At 40.1% G+C, this 20,787-nt stretch overlaps 1 protein-coding gene across 1 annotated transcript; it reads left to right on the forward strand.

Annotated features, from left to right (window-relative positions):
* The first annotated feature begins 19,179 nt into the window (after positions 1-19,179).
* On the forward strand, positions 19,180-19,668 carry LOC109205951. The gene has a single exon (XM_019368719.1). The coding sequence runs from the start codon at positions 19,180-19,182 to the stop codon at positions 19,666-19,668; it is 489 nt and encodes a 162-aa protein (XP_019224264.1).
* Positions 19,669-20,787: the final 1,119 nt, after the last annotated feature.

Raw genomic sequence — 20,787 nt, forward strand, 5'->3', positions numbered from 1 at the left:
TTTGTTCAAGTGCCTCCACCAAAGGCACATTGATTGTAAGGCTTTTCATCATATCTATGAATTTTTTGAATTGACTGTAACTCTTTTGCTTTGCTAACCGCTGAGGATAAGGTGGAGGTGGTCTAGGCAAAGGAGACTTGGCTTTTGCCACCACCAGCTCCGGCATGTCAATGATGTGCTCCCTAGACGGGTTCACGGCCTCTTGAGTTTCCACCTCGTCCTCATCAATATCTATCCTCACCTCATTGTTCACATTTGGTTCAACCATATCTTCAACAATCAAAGGACCTACATCTTCTTGGAACCCAACATTATCATCCACAACTTGATTTTCTTTCGAGGCATTCACATCACCGCCTCTCCCACTTCTTGTTATAACCGCCATCACATAATTGTTACCTCCCTTCGGGTTCACTACCGTATCACTTGGTAGAGCACCCTTAGGTCGAGTATTCAACGATTGAGGGATTTGGCCTATTTGCACCTCCAAATTCCGAATAGAGGTATTGTGGGAAGCCAATTTAGAATCGGAGTCTTGGTTCTTCTTCATCATTTGTTCGAACATCATTTCTATTCTTCCCATATCACTACCCGAAGAACTAGACCCTTGAGATTGAAACGGAGGCGGATTGTTTGGTTGTTGATACATCGGGGGCCTTTGAAAAACTTGTCCCCGGTTGCCTTGATTTTCATTGTTATTCCACCCGCCTTGACCATTATTGTTATTTCCATTATTATTGTTCCCGTTCCAATTGCCTTGATTGTTACCTTGGTTACCCCAATTGTTGTTGTGATTGTTGTTGTTCCAATTGCCGCCAACTTGTTGTTGGTTGTTGTTATTCCAGTTACTGCCGCCTTATTGATTGCCCCAATTTCCTTGGGGGCGCCACTGTTGATTCCCTTGATTTCCTATATTCCCTTGGTAGTTATTGACATATCGACATTCCTCGCTTTGATCATCATAGCACTCATTCGAATAACCACCACCATCGTTGTTGTTGTCAAATTGCTCACAATTACCTTGAGGTTGTTGTTGCCCTCTTTGCCTCCTTTTTAACATAGAAACACCTTCCATTGCGTTGACTTGGCGCGGGTTTTGGACTTGTTGCAATTGTGCCTTCGCCAATTGATTCATAGTTGTTGTAAGCTCGGCAATAGCTTGGCCATGATCGTTCAATTCCTTGTGCAAATGGATGACCGTGGGGTCACCTTGGGGCACATTCGCTCGGCTTTGCCATGCCGAACAGGTGTCGTCCATTTCATCAAGTACTTCACATGCCTCTTGGTAAGAAAGTTTCATAAAGTTCCCTCCGGCCAACTGGTTCACAATGCACTGATTTGTGGTGTTGATGCCCCGATAAAAAGTTTTTTGTATCATCGCCTCGGTCATGTCGTTATTAGGTCACTCCTTCACCATTGTTCTATATCTTTCCCATATTTCGTGCAAAGGTTCCGTTGGCATTTGCTTGAAAGCTAGAATCTCATGTGATGATAAAATAATTTGGGAGCCTTTCTAACCAATCCAACGCTTTACCCCAAAGAGAAAATGGGAAAAGCCTCAATCTCAACGCATCCTCTGACACATTTGTTTGTTTTCTGCCCTAGCATGTATCTACGAACCCCTTCAAGTGCTTGTATGCATTTTGATCAGAGGCGCCCGTAAAATATCCTCGTTGCTCGAGCAAGGTCAACATGACATTTGTGATTTGAAAGTTCCCCGCCTGGATTCGGGGAAGAACAATGGCACTCGCGTACCCTTGATTTGGGAGAACTCTTGGGACTGCTCTTGGCAGTGGCGGAGGAGGGTCTGGAATAGGGTTGTTGTCATTGGCCTGAGCAATATCTTCTACCTCCTCCCCTACCATGGCATTGCCAATAGGGTCATTAGCATTTAAAGCCATAGTACCTGAATGATCGACACAAAAAAAATTAGTAAACAAGAAGGAAAGAGAAGCAAAACACAAAACGAGCTAAACAGATAGTCAACACCGTAAGCTCCCTGGCAACGGCGCCAGACCGCATCTGCTGTCCCGCTTCTGCGAGAAACCATTCGTACCTGCGGAGCTGGCCAAATGGGTTGGGACCGCTTCTGCGGTCCTGGAGCCGCTTCTGCGGTTTTGGCCTGGCCTACCCTGGGCCGCATCTGCGATAGATGGACGGCATCTGTGGTCTCGCACCTTCGGTCCACCAACCGCAGGTGCGGTTATGACAGAAGCAGATGCATGAGCACTTCTCAAAAATTCCAACTTCACTCGAGCCTCATCCGATTAATGCTCGGGGATCCCGAGCCCCACCCGAACATACCGACAAGTCTGAAATCATGAAACGGACCTACTCAAACCATTGGAACGCCCGAAACAATGCTAAATCTAAGAGTCACCCCCTAAAACCAATTGAATCCAACTTATGAACTTCAAGTTCTTAATTTTCCTCTAACGGGCCGAAACGCCCTTAAACTACTCGGATTGACATCAAATTTTGCGGGCAAGTCTTAAATGTTATATTGAACCTGTACTGGGCTTCGAAACCAACATACGAGCCCCATACCAACGTGATCAATCATTAATTAGTTTCTTTAAATCTTTAGAATTTCAGTTTAACAATTTCAAATAAAAATTTATTACTCGGGCTAGGGACCTCGGAATTCGATTCCGGGCATACGCCCAGGTCACATATTTTCTTGCGGACCCTCCGGAACTGTCAAAACACGAATCCGGGTCAGTTTGCTCAAAATATTGACCAAAGTCAAACTTAGATTTTTAAGAAAATCTTAAGGAGTCAAATAAGCATAATTCAATCTAAACTCTCCCAAATCCCGAACCAACTATCCCCGTAGGTCGTAAATTAGTTAAAGCAAGCACGGAGAGTTTTATTTGGGGGACCGGGTTCTAATGAGCAAAACAACCGGTCTGGTCGTTACATCATTCAATTACTTTGTGATTCAATTATGTTTAATTATTTCTCATTTTCTTTTGTAGGTGCAGCGATTATGGATGAAAGCTGTGACGAAGACCTTACTTGAGTGTTGTTGATCGTTGTTAGACTTTCTATTATTATGTTTAAGGATATTTTAGTTTAGAATTTTTCGTATGCAAACTCATCTATTTTGACTTTTGAATTTTTGATCAAATAATGTATTCATATTTTGTTTTTGTATATGGATAATGCTAGTTGAATATTTTAATTTTATTTCGTGGTTTATATATGGCGTAACCAATTTCATAGAATAGGAAAATATTTCTCATTTTTCTTCCATAAATATTAGAAATTATAATTTGTTGCAATAGAGAATATAACCATTCCAATAGACATAGCAAATAATAAGAGCAGACCCTAATAACCGTTATTATATGTTATAATATCTGTTGCAATAGGGTATTGATAATTGTTCCAATATATCACAAAAACCATTGCAATATATCATAAAAATTGTTGCAATAGACTTAAAAAAATCGGCTGTATTATTATACCAGGACGGTTTATAACCGTCCCAACAGAAAAGAAAATCGTTCCTATAGATAGAACAATGGTAGCAGTCCAAACCGATACAATATCCCTATCTATGGAGACGGTTTTAAATCGTTGCAAATAACCGTTCCAATAGACCTATTGTAATGCTGAATCCCGGAACGTGTCCAAATCCGTCCCAATAGCCCTATAGGGAAGGTTAGCATATCTATTGCAACGGTTTTCGAAGGGTTGCCATAGCTGTAATTTCTAGTTGTGACTAACTCGTAATATGCAAAAAATTGTGTCCGTTCTTTTTTCTTTTGTTATTTGAAGAAAGTTTAATATGAATGGTTGAAGCAATTTAACGTTGCATGGATGAATAATTGCATGTTTATGGTATATATTTGTTTCTATTATATATCAGCCATAAGATCACTATAATCTTGAGTACATTGTTGTCATTATTTGATGCAAATATTTTTTTTTCTGTTGCATGAGAATCCATTATGATAAATTGAACATATTGGAGAAAGCAGTCCACTTTATAGCATCGTACAGTTCATAAATAGTAATTGCTCTAATAATAAACAATTTAATTTTATGAACACTTTATGGGGTTTTGCTTAATTGCATTCGCGGGGAAGAGAATGCATTGTTTGGTTACAGATGAAGAAAAAGTATAGCAGATCGATCATTATTTGCAAGGGAAGTTATAGATTGTTTATCTGCAAATTCTTCTGTTAATCAGATTGAGGTGCAAGTGTATTGCTCTATCGTCTAGATAACTGGCTATATAGGGATTCTATTTGAAGTAAAGAAGAATATGGCAACATGCACTTTAATTAGGAGGTAGAAATTATCATTATTTTCGTAGGGAAAAAAAAGGAAGTTCTTATTATTCACAAGGCATCATGTGGATGCTCTATTAAAGCAAGAACATTTGTCACCCATTAAATTTAGCTTCTATTCACAATCTAAGAATATTAGACGCTACTATTTTTTATTTCCTTGTATGATGAAATATTTCTATTTATTTACTTCTTAGGTTAGAATTTTATTGTATAAAGCTTACGAAGAATTTTTATTTTCTTCAGATTGTTAACATTCAAACATGTCTGAAATTTTTACCGGACGAAATAATGCTAAGTGGGATGATGATACCCATATTAAATTTGTTGAGTTGTGTAAACAATAAAAAGAAAAGGAAATAGACCTAATACTTATTAGTCTAAAGATGGATGAAAAAATATGGTTAATGGGTTCAATAAGAAGACTGGAAGAACGTATGATAGAAAAAAAAATGGAAAATCATTGGGATTATATGAAAGTCGAATGAACTCTTTTTAAACAGCTAATGAAAGGAAGACAGGTTAAGGATGGGATGAAAACGAAAAATCAATTGTTGCGGATAATGATTAGTAGGAGCAAGAAATTAAGGTACAAATCTCACGCCCTTCTATATGTTATTTTAATAGTATTTCATTGTTAATCTTTATTATTTTCTTAAATTAATTAATAATTTATGTTGTAGGAGAATGCTAAATACAAAAAGTTTAGAAATGAGGATCTTTCTCTCATATGGTTTCGATATGAGCAGCAAGCCAAGAAGAGATGTCGGGGATTGGATTAGATTTAGATAATGAAATAAATAATTTTATGGTTATGATCAGGGTGAACAATTTGGTAACCTTAATGATGATAAGAGTGATGATAGAGATGATATCTTGCAACATGTACATTCTGTTAGGTTTCCTGAGCCATCATTAAAAAAAACGAAAGACAATTGTTGGCATTGGCACTAGCAGTCAGGGAAAAAAAGTAAGGGAAAGTATGGTGATGTATCACTAAAACATGATATACACTCCCTACTTGTGATGGTGTCCAACAAAAGTAGCGCTATATCTCTTGTAAAATCAGAGACCACTATCAAGAAGTGTATTGACTTGTTGGTAACTATTCCTTGCATTTCTGAGGGGAGCGAAAATTTTCAACTTCTCTTTGAACCTGCTAGTTAAGAAAGAGACAAGCTATATACTGATGAAGCTCGAAAATCTTGATTGGAGTATAACTATCAATCATACTTGAAGAAGCAACAATAATATATTATACATATTGCATTAGTATTTCTGAAACTATTTGATCTTGTTTCATTTAGAACTCGAATTATATACTTTCATGGTTAATTATCTTACTGTTTCATGTCTAGACTTTATGTTTGTTGGTTTAAACAATTTCTATTGTTATGTTTTATTAATAAATGGTTACCTTTTTTATTATTTTATTTTTAGTTAATTGGAAAATTGGGACATTAATAACGTGATATCCAATCATCTAAATGATTGGGACATTAGCAACTTTGTATCCTGTTATCCAAATGATTTGCTAGATGATGTAGAGAAAGAAAATGAAACACACGAAGAATTAGAGAAACTTCAAAATGAGCACGACGAGAAGGAATGGAATACATTATGTGTAATAACAGGTAAGTGCATCTTGATATATTACGAGAAATGCATATGCAAGGTACCTTGCTGTACATCTTAGCGCACTGGATATGTTTGTATTCAAGAGATATTGCATGGAAATGAGACGTGTTGCTATGAGAATTTTCGACTGAGGAAGTCAGTATTTGTTGATTTATGCCAAGATTTAACAGACAAATATGATCTTCAACCCATACATGGAATTTCTGTGTACGAAAAGCTAGGCATGTTTCTTATGATTTGTGCACATGGTGCCGGAAATTGATTGATACAAGAGATATTTCAACACTCAGAAGAAACAATTCATTGGCACTTTCATAATGTTCTAAAGTCCATTGGTGAGCTGGCAAGAGATATTATTAGGCCGCACTTGAATTATAATAATGGTATAGGAGATCACAAGCCATATAATTGACTATATCTCCTTTTCTTTAAAGTAAGTAATAATTTTAAATAACTAGTTTTATATTATAGCTCAAAAATTTTAATATTGCAAACTTATATTATATTTTTGTATTAAAATATTTACAGGATTGTATTGGAGCACATGATGGTACACATGTGAAAGCAAGATTACCTCAAGGCCGAGATATATACGGTGTAAAGGTTATCCACCTCAAAATATTCTTGTTGTTGTCGACTTTAATATATATTTTACATTTGCATGGGATGGGTTGGAAGGAGCAGCTCATGACAGTCGTATATTCGGTGAGACCCTTCGTATATCAGAACCTAACTTTCCACACCCATTTAGAAACAAATATTACCTAGTATGTAGGGTATCCACATATGAAGGGATATATATGGCTTAATATAAAGGTGCTGATGTGCAATACCACCTGCAGATTTTCGTCGAGTTGCGACACGGCAATTGCGAGCACCAAGTGGGAGGAAAGAAAATTTTAATTATTTGCATTCTTCGTGTGGAAACATTGTGGGGCATACATTTGGGGTATGGAAAGCGAGGTGGTCTATTTTGCGAGATATGTATTATTACAACATTGATATCCAGCGGGATATCATACTTGCAACTATTACTGTTCATAATTATATTAGAAAAAAATGTAAGGTGGATGTTGCATTTCGAGCAGCTGAGGACGAAAGATATGTTCCATTTGTTGATCATGATGTTGGCACATCTCTGAGGGCTAATAGCGTAAACGTAGAAAATATGGAAAATCAAAGTGACAACATTTGGACGGCTACTCGTGACGTGATTGCTGTTGATATTTGGCAATATATATGCTGAACGCCTGTAATTTCTATACGTTTTTTTTTCCCACTATTTAAGTATGTGTGTTAAACTGTTGTTGTTGGTGTCATCAAGAATGTTGCCACTGTCTACCAAAGAAGAAAGGCTTTACATATTGCACTCATGTTACATTAAGATACTTCCACGAAATGAAAATCCAAACAAACCTGAGAATTGATTTTAATGTTTTTATATGGAATTGAAAAATAAAGTAATCAAACTCATTAACGGAATAGACTTTTTAAGGGAGAGAACAACACAGGTTACGTTGTAGGTACCTCTTCCAATTCAGTGCTTTTCTACCAAAGCGAAAGCTGAATTCCCTCGATGTTATAATTACTGACTTTATAATGGTCAATTTGCAGCCAAATTTCTTACCAGAATCTTTAAATGTTCTGATTGTCAAGTTGTGTATTGATGTGCGGCTATAATTTTATATTTTTAGTGCATTATTACTTCACATTTCGCAGCTGTAATGCTAAACTACACTATATTTGTGTTTAATTGAGTTATTTTATGTGTAGGCACATTGGAGATGAAATTGTGAGCAAAACGAATATTTCGGAAGAAAAAGTATAAACGAAGCAGTGAGCAGGTGAGGCAACTTTTGTAGCTCGCGTTAGAGCATGCGAGGCGAGGCAGTTTGCTCGATATAGAGCGGGCGCCGCAAGGGATATCGCGAGAGGAGGCACGCTGGAGAGCTGGCGCCGGGAGGACTGAGGCGACCTGGAGTGCGCGTTTGAACTGGCGCCGCACGGTCTATAGCGAGGGTGTTCCGGATTTTAAAAGCCTATTTCGTTTCCTTGTTGGGTTTGGACTGGGCTATTTCGTTTAGATCTTTTCCCTACACATATAAATAGCCATTAAACACCATTTTGAAGAGAGTTTTTGCGACCAGAGGCAAGAATAGCACGTGGAACAACTTTTGGGGGTAAGAATCATCGAGTTTTACATTCCTTCGTCTTTTCTTTGTAATTTGTTTATGCAAAATACTTGGGAAATTGTTACTACGAATATGAGTAGCTAAACTTCTAATCTAGGGTTTGATGGAACTTATTGAAGGATGATTTTTCCATTGCGTTTAACATAAATTCGCCATTTACTTTTCTCTACTTGTTCAACTATATTATGAATGTCGTTGGTTGAAGGGCCCTTAATTGATTGTGCCTATTTAGTGTGTACTGCTAGAGAGAGAGAGAGAGAGAGAGAGAGAGAGAGAGAGAGAGAGAGAGAGAGAGAGAGAGAGAGAGAGAGAGAGAGTACGCATTTAGGTAGTTGTTAAACAACACCACTCCTGATGTATTTGAAAGATCAACACGGAGGGTTTAAAGGCGGGATTAGAAATAACGAAACCTTGGTGCGATAATAGTGAGCGGTAAATTAGTGTCAACTAGCGTTGTCCGAGAGAATACATCTAGTAAATTATGGTAGTTGCTCGAGAGAGAGCTACACACTCAAAGTACACACGGTCAGTAGAGAATATTTGGGTGAATTTATAGGAACCGTAGCGGGGGAGATTCCAACAATAGGGGAAATCAAAACACTAAACCTTTCCAATCTTGTCTACAATATTTGCTTTTGTCAGTAGTAAAATTACAACTTTTTAATTACCTTGCTTTTAGTTAGTAAACAATTAACTCATTATTCAATATTTCTGAATGTTAATTATTTGGATTCTTACGAAACTAGTGGTTGTGATCAATAGGTTAATTTCATGTGGGATTCGATTCCAGACATGTAAACCGGATTATATTTGCAACGACCACTAAACCTCTTAGGAGGCATAGTTGGGCATGATTAAATTTTGGCGCCATTGCCGGAGAATTAACGGTGTTATTAATTACAAAAGAATTGTTAGAATTCGTAGTTTATTCAGCTATCTCGACTTGAAATTCATTATATTGAAACTCTAACGTTTGTAGTTTTGTGTGTTACAGGTGCATGCCTAGAAACTCCTCAAGAACTGGTGAATTGTATGAAGCCTTATCGGACCCTGAGAAAGCTTTCAAGGCACTAAATCGAGCAAACAAGAAATACAAACAACAACAGAACTCAACACAACGAATCGAACTTGACATGGGTGACGTAATAGACAACCCAAACAACATGAATGACCCGAACAACCATCGTGTGGCACCTCTTGTGCCAGAAGCAGCTTTGTATGATTGGGCACAACCTACTGTTGAAAATCTGGCAATCGCAATTGTAGTCCCTCAGATACAAGCGGAATCATTTCAAAACAAACAACATGCTACATTTGTTGCAGAACAAGGGACTGTTCTCGGCGTCTTACATTGAAGATCCTCAGCAGCATCTGAAAAATTTCCTGTTGATATGTGTCACGCAAAGGCAACCAAATATGATACCGGAAGCAATAAGGCTGTTGTTATTTCCATTCTCGGTGACGGGAGAGGCTCATACTTAGCTCACTTTGCTCCCTATAAACTCCATTACAACTTTGGAGGAATTGGTCAAGCAGTTTTTGAACAAGTTCTACCCACCCAATAACACTGCCAAGCAAGTTGATGAGATATTGAGCTTCAGGCAGAAACCAGGTGAAACATTGCAAGAAACGTGGGAGAGGTTCAAAGGTATGCTAGTTAAATGTCCACATCATGGCATTCCAGAGCAGATGTTGGGGCAAAGGTTCTACATGGGATTGGCAGACATCTTGAAGGCCAATGTTGATGCTTCAGCAGGTGCATTTTTGAGCAAATCATTCAGGGAATGCAAGGTCTTACTTGATAAAATGGCTCAAAACTCAGGATGGATGACAAGAGACTCTACAGTCACTCCTATAGGTCACTCAGTAGCTTTAGACCCGAACAACTCCATGGATGAGAATATGGCTACGATGATGATGCAATTGAGTATCCTAACCAAAACGATTGACGAGTCAGGCCAGAAGCAGGTGCACATAGTTGACACAACAAATGGAGGATTATGCACACCATGCATTAATCAGCCATATGTGTGCTCATGGAGTGTTAAAAGTGACAATCAGAACTATCAACGGAATATGAACTATGTGGGCAACTATGGAGGCCAGAGACAAGGCGGTCAGACTTGGGGACAGCATAATCAACAATATAGTCCACCACAACAGCAGTACAAAAACAATAATAATGTCACGACCCGGATTTCCCACCCTCGGGAGTCGTGATGGCGCCTACTAGTGAAAGCTTGGCAAGCCAACCAATTGAATTATTTACCTTTTTCTCATTTTTAATCCTTTAACAGTTATGAATAAATATTTTATAATCAGCGGAATAAAATAAGCGGAAGAATAAATTATAACCATTAAAATATTACCAATACAATTTCTTAAACAAAGACTATCCAGAATTGGTGTCACAATTTCACAGACTGTCTAAGAATACTACAAATAACGGTCTGAAAGATAAATACAACGCCGTCTCTGAAATACATAAAAGAAACAGAATGAAAGGATAGAAGGAGACGCCAAGTCCTGCGGACGCCTGTAGGACTACCTCGGGTCTCCGAATGGACTGAAGGCAGTGACCCAAAGCTAAGGTCCGTATGCTCCAGTACCGGGATCTGCACAAAAGAGTGCAGAGTGTAGTATCAGCACAACCGACCCCATGTGCTGGTAAGTGCCTAGACTAACCTCGGCGAAGTAGTGACGAGGCTAGGACCAGGATACCAAATAAACCTGTGCAGTTAAATCATATACCGCGGAAAATAAAGGCAAACTTTACAATTAAAGATAGGAAGGGGAAATCATGCTGCGGGGAACAACAAGTATCAAAAGAAAACCAACAGTTAAATGTAGAGAAACCATAACTTCAGTTATCATTAAAAATCAGGAAATCAAAGACAAGTGCACGGCATCACCCTTCGTGCTTTAACACTCTCTGACAAGTAACATGCACGGCATTACCCTTCGTGCATTAACACTCTCTCACAAATATCGTGCACGGAATCACCCTTCGTGCTTTGCACTCTTCCTCACCCAAGCAACAATCACAAGCAATTTGAGCAAGGGAATCAATGACATCACAATATATTCAAGTAACAACAGAAAATCAGGAAATAAACGTAAAGAACACCATAACTCAATTATCAGCAAGAATCAGGAAAATAAAGGACAAGTGCATGGCATCACCCTTCGTGCTTTTACTCTCGTCCTCACGGTAAGAATCAATATAATCGGCACGGCATCACCCTTCGTGCTTTTACCTCACATAATCATGGCAAGGAATGATCCTTCGTGCATTATCACTCATGTAAAGGCACAGAATGGTACATCGTGCGGCACGTCATCATCCTTCGTGCATTAATACTCTCTCACAAATATCATGCACGACATCACCCTTCGTGCTTTAACACTCTCTCACCAATACAATGCACGGTATCAGCCTTCATGCTTTAACACTCTTCCTCACCCAAACAACAATCACAAACAATAAGGGCAAGGAAATAAATAAAATCACAATAAAAATCCTGGCAAGGGAACAATAGTACAACAATTATATCCCGGCAAGGGAAACAATATCAAAAGCAACAACATCCCGGCAAGGGAGAAAACTTTTAAAAGCAACAACATCCCGGCAAGGGAGATAACATTAAAAGCAACAACATCCCGGCAAGGGAGACAATATCATAATCCTCTTCTCTTTTTCACAACTTAATTCACAACTTGAGCCAATGCTCTATAATGTTCAATTGCCAATAATACTTCCACAAATCATTTTACAACTTGAGCCAACGCTCTTCAATATTCAATTACCAATATTACTTCCACAAATCATTTCACAACTTGAGCCAACGCTCTTCAATGTTCAATCACCAATATTACTTCCACAAGCCTCGTTCAACAATGGAAATCATCACATAAGGCATGAATAATACAAAACGGAGTCACATTAATCATAGTATAAGACTCACGGGCATGCTTGACACCAACGTATAGATACTCGTTACCATGCCTATACGTCGTACTCAACAATTAACCATAGCAAGTAGGACACGACTCCTAATCCCTCAAGCTAAGGTTAGACCAAACACTTACCTTGATGCCTCGAACACAATTCAAGTCTCAACTACCACTTTCCCTCTTAATTCCACCACCAATCCACTTGTATGTAGCCACAAGTTACTTAACTATATCAATAAATGCTAAATGAATCAATTCTAATGCATGAAAATAGGTTTACTAAAGTTTTTCCCAAAAAGTCAAAAATTGACCCCGGGCCCATATGGTCAAAACCCGAGGTTCGAACCAAAACCCGATTACCCATTCACCCACGAACTCAAATATATAATTTGTTTGGAAATCGGACCTCAAATCGAGGTCCAAATCCCCAAAATTTGAAAAAACCTAGGTTCTACCCAAAACACCCAATTTCCCCCATGAAAACCCTTGATTTTGAGTTGAATTCATGTAAAAACATGTTAGGGATTAAAGAAAACGAGCTAGAAATGACTTACAATCGATTTGGAAGAAGAGTTGTCTTTGAAAAATCTCCCAAAGGTGTTTAGGTTTTGAAAGGGTTGTAAAAATGGTTGAAATCCCGTCTGAAATTCATTTTAGCAGGTCTCTGATGTCGCAATTGCGACCAGGGTTCGCAATTGTGAACCCTTCAGAAGACGGTTGTCTTCGCATTTGCAAAGATATTATCGTATTTGCGACCACCCAATATTTCTGAGGGCTTCGCATTTGTGAGGCAGACGACGCATTTGCGACTATGGCCCTCTGCATTTGCGACAAAATGGTCACATTTGCGATCAGGGCCTGCCCAGGCATTCTTTCGCATTTGCGATGATTTACTCGCATTTGCGAGCCAGGCCTCGCAAATGCAAAGCCTGCAGACCTGCAACATACCAGCAATTTCCAAGTGAAAATTTCACTCCGTAGCCTATCCAAAACTCACCCGAGCCCTCGGGGCTCCAACCCAAACATGCACACCAACCTAAAAACATCATACGGACTTGCTCGTGCAATAAAATCATCAAAATAACACAACAACTATGAATTGAACTCCAAATTCATGAAATCATCCAAGAACACCCAAAATTCCAATTTCTCTACTTTAATCCGTTTTATACCAAACCAATTCTGATCTTTACCAAATTTTTCAGATTCAACCAAATTATTATTTCAAACTTGTACCGGGCTCCGAAACAAAAATACGGGCCCGATACCATCAATTTCAAACATCTTTCATTTCCAAAAACTCTTATATATTCCAGAAAATAATTTTCTCTAAAAATTTATTTCTCGGTCTTAGGACCTCGGAATTCGATTCTGGGCGTATGCCCAAGTCTCAAATTTTACTACGGACCCTACGAGACCGTCCGATCACGGGTCCGGGTCCGCTTACCAAGAATGTTGACCAAAGTCAACTTAAATTTATTTTAAAAGCAAAATTTATCATTTTTCATAGATTTTCACATAATGGCTTTTCGGATACGTGCCCGGACTATGCACGCAAATCGAGGTGAGACAAAAGGGAGGTTTTAAGGCCTCGTAACATAGAATTTATTTCTAAAACAAGTGATGACCTTTTGGGTCATCACAAATAATCCTGGAGCTGCACGACCACAAGGTTAGGCTGTGCCTTATCAAAGGCAACAAGGGTACAATCAGAAGAATCATCAACTAGCTTATCAACAACCTCAACAACAACAGATAGTGCGACAAGAGGATCAAAGGAATGCTGCAACAACTCATTGGCTCCAGCGGTAAAATGGAAGAAAAGGTCCACCTGATGCAAGAAAAGGTAGTATCACACGACTCAGCTATCAAGAGCATTGAGATTCAACTAGGGCAAATATACATGGCCCTTAACAATCGCCCTCAAGGGATATTACCTACGGACACACATGTTAGCCCGAAAGAGTAGGGCCTGAAGCAGTTGACGGCGGTTAGTCTGAGAAATGGTAGAGACCTTGATCTAGAGCAAAAAATTGCTCGCGGAAGCCGACTGATAACTAGGGATTTTGATACAGTTTATACTCCTCCTTGCTTATGTTCTGATTAGAAATTTGTACAAAATAGTCTCAAAAGGCTCACAAGTTGTGCTTGATTGCAGGTTTGATCAACAAAGTGACAAGATGTCAAAGCTCAGCTCAGAAAGGAGTGAAACTTGCACAAGTACCAAGACAAAACAAAGCTCAGGAAAAACAAGCCCAATGCGGCCGCACACCATTCTGTGCGGTCCGCACAAGTGGGATTTTAGAGAAGGTGATTTCTAGGCCAACAGGCAATGCGGTCGCATGAGATTTAATGCGGTCCGCATTGGAGTCACTGCGGTCGCACTCGATTTAGTGCGGTTCGCAGAACCAAAGATTAGAGAGGTGCCAGTTTTGGAGATTGAAGCCAATGCGGTCCGCCCTCCATTTCATGCGGAGCGCGGACCGCACTAGAAGCCACCGCTGCCGCACTCGATTCTGTGCAGTCCGCATTGACTGAGTTCAGAGAGCTGGAATTTTATGTTCAGAGCCCTAGTGCTGCCGCACACCACTTTGTGCGGTCCTCACTAACCCCGTAGGGGTATTTTTGTCCAGATATTTCAGCTTAGTATAAATAGCTTCTTTTCCATTTTTAGGTTAGGCAGATAGTTAGAACTGAAAGCTGCGCTCGTGGGTTCGAATATTTTAGTTGTTTTGAGTAATTTTAGCTTCATTTCAACATTGAATCTTCAAGTTTAATTTAGCAATTAATTAATATGAGTTCTTCTTCATCTATTTCTTTGTTTTTGTCTCTAATTATGAGTAGCTAGAGCCATCAGCTAGGGTTGTGGCTCAACCCTAGTGTGGGTAATTGATGGGTCTTGTATTTTAGGGCTTGATTGACTATGGGTATTTGATATTTAGGCTAATTTCATGTTTTATTGCTAATTTAGTGGTTGCAAACACTAGTTTGTGTTTTGTTGACTTTTGCTCTTCTTGAGAAAGAGAGCCTAAGTCTCTAAAATTAGTCCAACAAGGAATTGGGGCGTACTTAAGAGAATTGATAGCCCCAATTAAAGGGTTAAACCGAGAGATGGTAGTACCCGACTTGAACCTTAATTGCTTGTGCAAATTTGCATACCCATTCTTGAGAAAGCCATTACAGGCAAAATCACTCGAACTACCGAGAGGTATAGAGTGAGTAGAATCGAGCAATGGTTATATCATACTCCCAGATGTGTCAATCTAGCTTTAGACTCAAGAATCTGTCAATTGACCACCTAGGCGAAAGTCACTACCCTAGTGCCTTTTAATCATTTGAACAACTTGCAATAGTTTAATCCTAGCTTATAGTAGTTTAATTGAGCATTGTAGTTTATAAAATTAGAATCATAATTAAAATCAAAAATGTGTAGAAGTGCAATTTGGAGCAAATACACAACTCTACTTTAGATAGACACCCAACTCCAATATCTAGCTCACTGTGGAAATCGATCCCGACCCTAAATCGGGTAAAAGCTGCTTCGACCTCTCTCGCTACTTAATAGTAGTGCAGGGTTGGCTGCGATCACCGACCAACCGAGATACTCGTGCGAATACCGATTGAGGTAGATGAGTCAACAGAGATGACAGAAGTAAGAATCCAACCAGCCCAAGAAGAAATAAACAAGGAAAAAGAGTTTGAAAAGGGGTCTGAGGAAGTGTAAGAGAAGGCATTAGAAAAAGTACACGAGCAGGATCAAACTTAAGTCACAAGAAAGAAGCGACCTCCAGTACCCTTCGCACAGAGATTGGCCAAATATCATAAGGATGAGCAGTATAAGAAATTCATGGAGATGTTGAAGCAAATCCAGGTGAACATTCCATTGATTAACGCCTTGAGGGAGATGCCTAGTATGCAAAAATGATGAAGGACTTGATGTCTTACAAGTTCGACTTTCAAGACTTGGCCATTGTTACACTAACTCAGACATGTAGTGTTGTCGTGACGAGACCCATAGCTGAGAAGTTGTCCGACCCAGGGAGTTTCACAATCCCATGCACAATAGGCAGCTATGCTTTTGCTAAAGCATTGTGTGATTTGGGAAAGAGAATAAACTTGATGCCCTTGTCTATCTATAAACGGTTAGGCATTGAAAGACCAAGACCCACACCCATATTACTACAGCTAGCCGACCGAACGGTAAAGAAGCCATCAGGCATACTTGATGATGTACTGATGCAGGTTGGAAAGTTTGTGTTTCCGGTAGATTTTGTCATTCTGGACTACCAGGTTGACGGGGAGATTCCCATAATATTGGGAAGGCCATTCTTGGCCACAGGGAGATCTCTAATTGATTGTGAAACTAGGAGCTAAAGATGAGACTAAACGATGAAGAGATAATTATCAATGTGCAGAAGTCTATGCGGTGACCTAGTGAATTTGCTAACTGCTCTCTGATAGAAGCTGTGGATGTGATTTTGGAGGAGGAAAATGAGGCTTTGAATGCAATAGACCCTTTAGCAGCCTGCCTCACGAACTTAGAAGAGGTAGATGGTGAGGACTTGGCGGAGTGGGTTTTGTCCATTGAAGGCCAATGGTACTAGAAAAGAGAGCTCGAATTCGAGCCCTTACACTTAGAAGGAAGAAAGACCCCTCCAGCTAAGCCATCAATTGAAGAGCCACCACAGTTGGAGCTAAAATCATTACTGTCTCACCTCAGGTATGCTTTCTTGGGACCTAACTCAACTTTACCTGTTATTATCTCATCTGGTTTGTTAGATGTGTAGGCAGAACAACTTTTGCAGGTGTTAATAGAGTGTAGGACTGCAATTGGTTTGACCAGATATTAAGGGTATCAACCTGCATTTTGTATGCATAAGATTCTACTGGAACATGGGCACAAGCCTTCCAGAGAACATCAAAGAAGGCTGAACACCAACATGAAAGAAGTGGTGAAGAAAGAAGTGCTCAAGTGGTTAGATGCGGGAATCATCTTCCCCGTCTATGACAGTAACTGGGTCAGTCCAGTTTAGTGTGTAACAAAGAAGGGTGGAATGACTGTAGTGCAAAATGAGAACAATGAGCTGATCTCAACAAGAAAAGTCATGGGATGGGCAATATGTATGGACTACAAAAAATTGAACAAGGCCACCCGAAAAGACCATTTTCCTCTACCATTCATTGATCAGATGCTAGACAGACTAGCGAGGATGTCTTGTTTTTGCTTCCTGGATGGATACTCGGGGTATAACCAGATCTCTATTGCCCTGGGGGATAGAGAGTAAACGTCGTTCACCTGCCCGTATGGCATCTATGCATTTCGGAGAATGTCATTTGGCCTATGCAATGCACCCGCCACATTCCAAAGGTGCATGATGGCCATCTTCACAGATATGGTAGAGAAAAATATGGACGTTTACATGGATGACTTGTCAGTGGTGGGGAACTCATTAAATGATTGTCTTATGAACTTGAAAAGAGTATTGAAGAGGTGTATGGAGACTAATCTGGTATTAAACTGGGAAAATGCCATTTCATGGTACAGGAAGGTATAGTCTTGGGGCACCTAGTGTCAAGTAAGGCCATTGAGGTGGATCGTGCAAAGGTTGATGTAACAGAAAAGTTGCCACCACCCACTTCTGTCAAGGCAATAAGAAGTTTCCTTGGCCACGCCGGTTTCTATAGGCGGTTTATAAAAGATTTCCCCAAAATTGCTAATCCTTTGTGTAAATTGCTTGAAAAAGATCACCTATTGGTGTTTTCTGATGAGTGCAGGGTAGCTTTTGAGGAATTGTAGAAGAAGCTAGTGTATGCACCTATCATAGTTGCACCTGACTAGGAGCAACCATTTTTGCTAATGTGTGATGCAAGCGACTATTATGTGGGAGCAGTTCTTGGGCAGCGAAAAGATAAAGGCATGCATCCAATCTACTACACAAGTAGAACCTTGAGTGGTGCCTAACTAAATTACACAGTGACCGAGAAGGAGATGCTAGATGTGGTGTTCTTATTTGACACATTCAGGTCATACCTTATTGGCTCGAAGGTAAGTGTTTATACTAACCATGCTGCTCTCGGGTACCTAATTGAGAAGAAAGAGCCAAAGCCGCGCCTGATTCGATGGGTGCTACTGCTGCAAGAATTTGACTTGGAAATCCATGATCGAAAGGGAATGGAGAACCAAGTGGCTGATCACTTGTCTAGGCTGGAAGGAACGGAGAAGAAGGTGGAGGTGGATGAAATTGCGGAGACTTTCCCGGATGAACAACTATTGTCCAGGAGCCTAGAGGTAGCACCATGGTATACATATATTGCAAACTACCTGAAATTGTCCCCTATGACCTTTCCTCTGTCCAAAAGAAAAAGTTCTTTCGTGACTCTCGCATGTATTATTGGGATGAGCCTTATCTGTTCAAGATTTGTGTTGATAACATGATCCGGAGATGTATCCCCGAGATAGGCCAATCTTCTATTTTTCAGGCTTGTCACGCATCCCCATATGGTGGCCATTTCAGGGGAGTAAGGACAACTGCAAAAGTATTGGAGTCGGGCTTCTACAGGCTGAATTGTTCAAATATGCAAACCTTTGGGTGAAGGCTTATGATGAATGCCAACGGACCGGGAATATTTCTCCTTGACATGAGATGCCCATGAACCCAATTCAGGAAGTGGAAGTGTTTGACGTATGGGGAATCAATTTCATGGGGCCTTTCGTCAGCTCATATGGCACCAAGTATATACTTGTAGCTATGGAATATGTGTCAAAAATGGGTGGAAACTGTGGCACTCCCTACAAATAATGCAAAGGGAGTCACTGGTTTTTTGAGAAAGAATATTCACCCGGTTTGGCACTCCAAGGGCAATAATCAGTGACGGAGGCACTCACTTCTGCAAGCGAGCTTTTGCAAAGTTGTTATAAAATTCGCCACAAGGTTGTCACCCCATATCATCCACAAGCAAGCGGGCAAGTGGAAGTGTCGAATAGAGAAATCAAGAGCGTGTTGACAAAGACCGTAAATGCTACAAGAACGGATTGGGCGAAAAAGTTAGATGATGCACTCTGAGTCTATCGTACCGCTTTTAAAACTCCAATTGGCATGTCTCCATATAAACTGGTATTTGGGAAAGCATGTCACTTACCCGTGGAGTTGGACCATAGAGCTTTGTGGGCATCGAGGCAGCTGAATCTCGACATGGAAATAGCGAGTACAAGTAGAGTCATAGAGTTGCACGAGCTTGACGAGTTCCATTACCATGATTTTGAGAGTACAAGGCTATATAAGGAGAGAATGAAGACGATGCATGACAAAAATATTCTTGAACGAAATTTTAAACCTGGAGACGGGGTATTTCAATACAATTCAAGATTGAAGTTGTTTCGGGTCAAGTTGATGTCTAGATGGTCGGGACCATTTAGAGTAGTGCATGTGCAATCAAATGGAGCTACAGAAATTGAGTCCGAGGATAGGACGAATAGGTTAAGAGCCAATGGGCAAAGGTTGAAACACTACCTAGGAATGAGTGACGAAAAAGGAGAGATAGATGTGATACGATTGAACGAACCTCAATATGTGAGTGAAGTATAATCAGGAAAGTCTGTGCCATGCTGCAACGTTAAATCAGGCGCTTCGTGAGAGGAAACCCATTGTAATGTTGCATGCGTCATTCCCTGACGTTAACTAAGGCGCTCATTGGGAGGCAACCCAATTCGTAGTTTACTTTAGCGTAACTAGAATTTTTCTTTTTGGTTTTAGGCACTAACATATTTGTAGGCCGTAGCAACGGATAGGGCAGGAGACCTCACGAAACCAGGTTACTAACACGCTTGGCCAGGCTACATCACTCGCGTTGCTAGGTGTTTTTCGTACGTTGAAGCTCGCCTAGCAAGGGTTATAGCAAGGTGGATCTCGCGGAATCCCTCGCGCCGCACGCCTCCCAAATCGCGTTTGAGCTTGCCTCGCAAGGTAGGTGGCTCGTGTCTGCCTTCGCGTCGACAAGTATGTTTTCTTATTTTATTTTCCTTTTGTTTTGTTTCTTCTAAAATTTTCCCTTAAAAATCACTAAAGACAAAAGCCTAAAAACTCCCAAGCCTCAAAACACACTGCTCACCCCAAATTTCCCTCTCTACTGCCCGCTCCACTTTCTCTCTCCCCCTCCCACACAAACCCCATTGAAGACAAGTATTCATCAATTCTTTCACTCACTTGCAACATCAAGTCAAGAGCAATCCCTCCCCCTAAGCATCTAAGCTATGATTTCTAACTCTTTTCTTTGCCAAATTTCGAATTGTGTAAAGTCATGAAATCGGATAAAAAAAATTGGGTTTGTTCTTTATAGTAATAATGTGTTTCTTTGTCCTACACCCATGAACCACATAGGAATGGTATTGTTGTTATATGAAAAAGTGGTAGCACAGAATTCCCAAGCCGATTTGGGAGGTTGAGGAAATCCCTCATTCTTACAAGACTTCCATGCCACTAGTGCATGCGAAGTGTTTGTCAAAATGCCTCAAAGGCATTCTTTGTCCCCATTGGAGCCCGAGTCTCCGGGATTGTAATACTAGTGCTATGTCGCCGTGCACCACATGGAATTTTATGTGTGGGGTGGCTCACTGGTAGCCCGATGCTTCGAAATTGTAGAAAGCATCATTAAGTCAGTGCTTGAATTTCATGCTAAAAAAACGAGGTGAAGTCTGAGTAGCCTCG

This window comes from Nicotiana attenuata, unplaced genomic scaffold (genome assembly GCF_001879085.1).
Source record: "Nicotiana attenuata strain UT unplaced genomic scaffold, NIATTr2, whole genome shotgun sequence".
In the NCBI taxonomy this organism is placed as follows: Eukaryota; Viridiplantae; Streptophyta; class Magnoliopsida; order Solanales; family Solanaceae; genus Nicotiana; species Nicotiana attenuata.

Excerpts from the sequence above, each read along its gene's own strand:
- LOC109205951 (XM_019368719.1), top strand. The coding sequence starts at position 19,180 with ATGTCTCCATATAAACTGGTATTTGGGAAAGCATGTCACTTACCCGTG.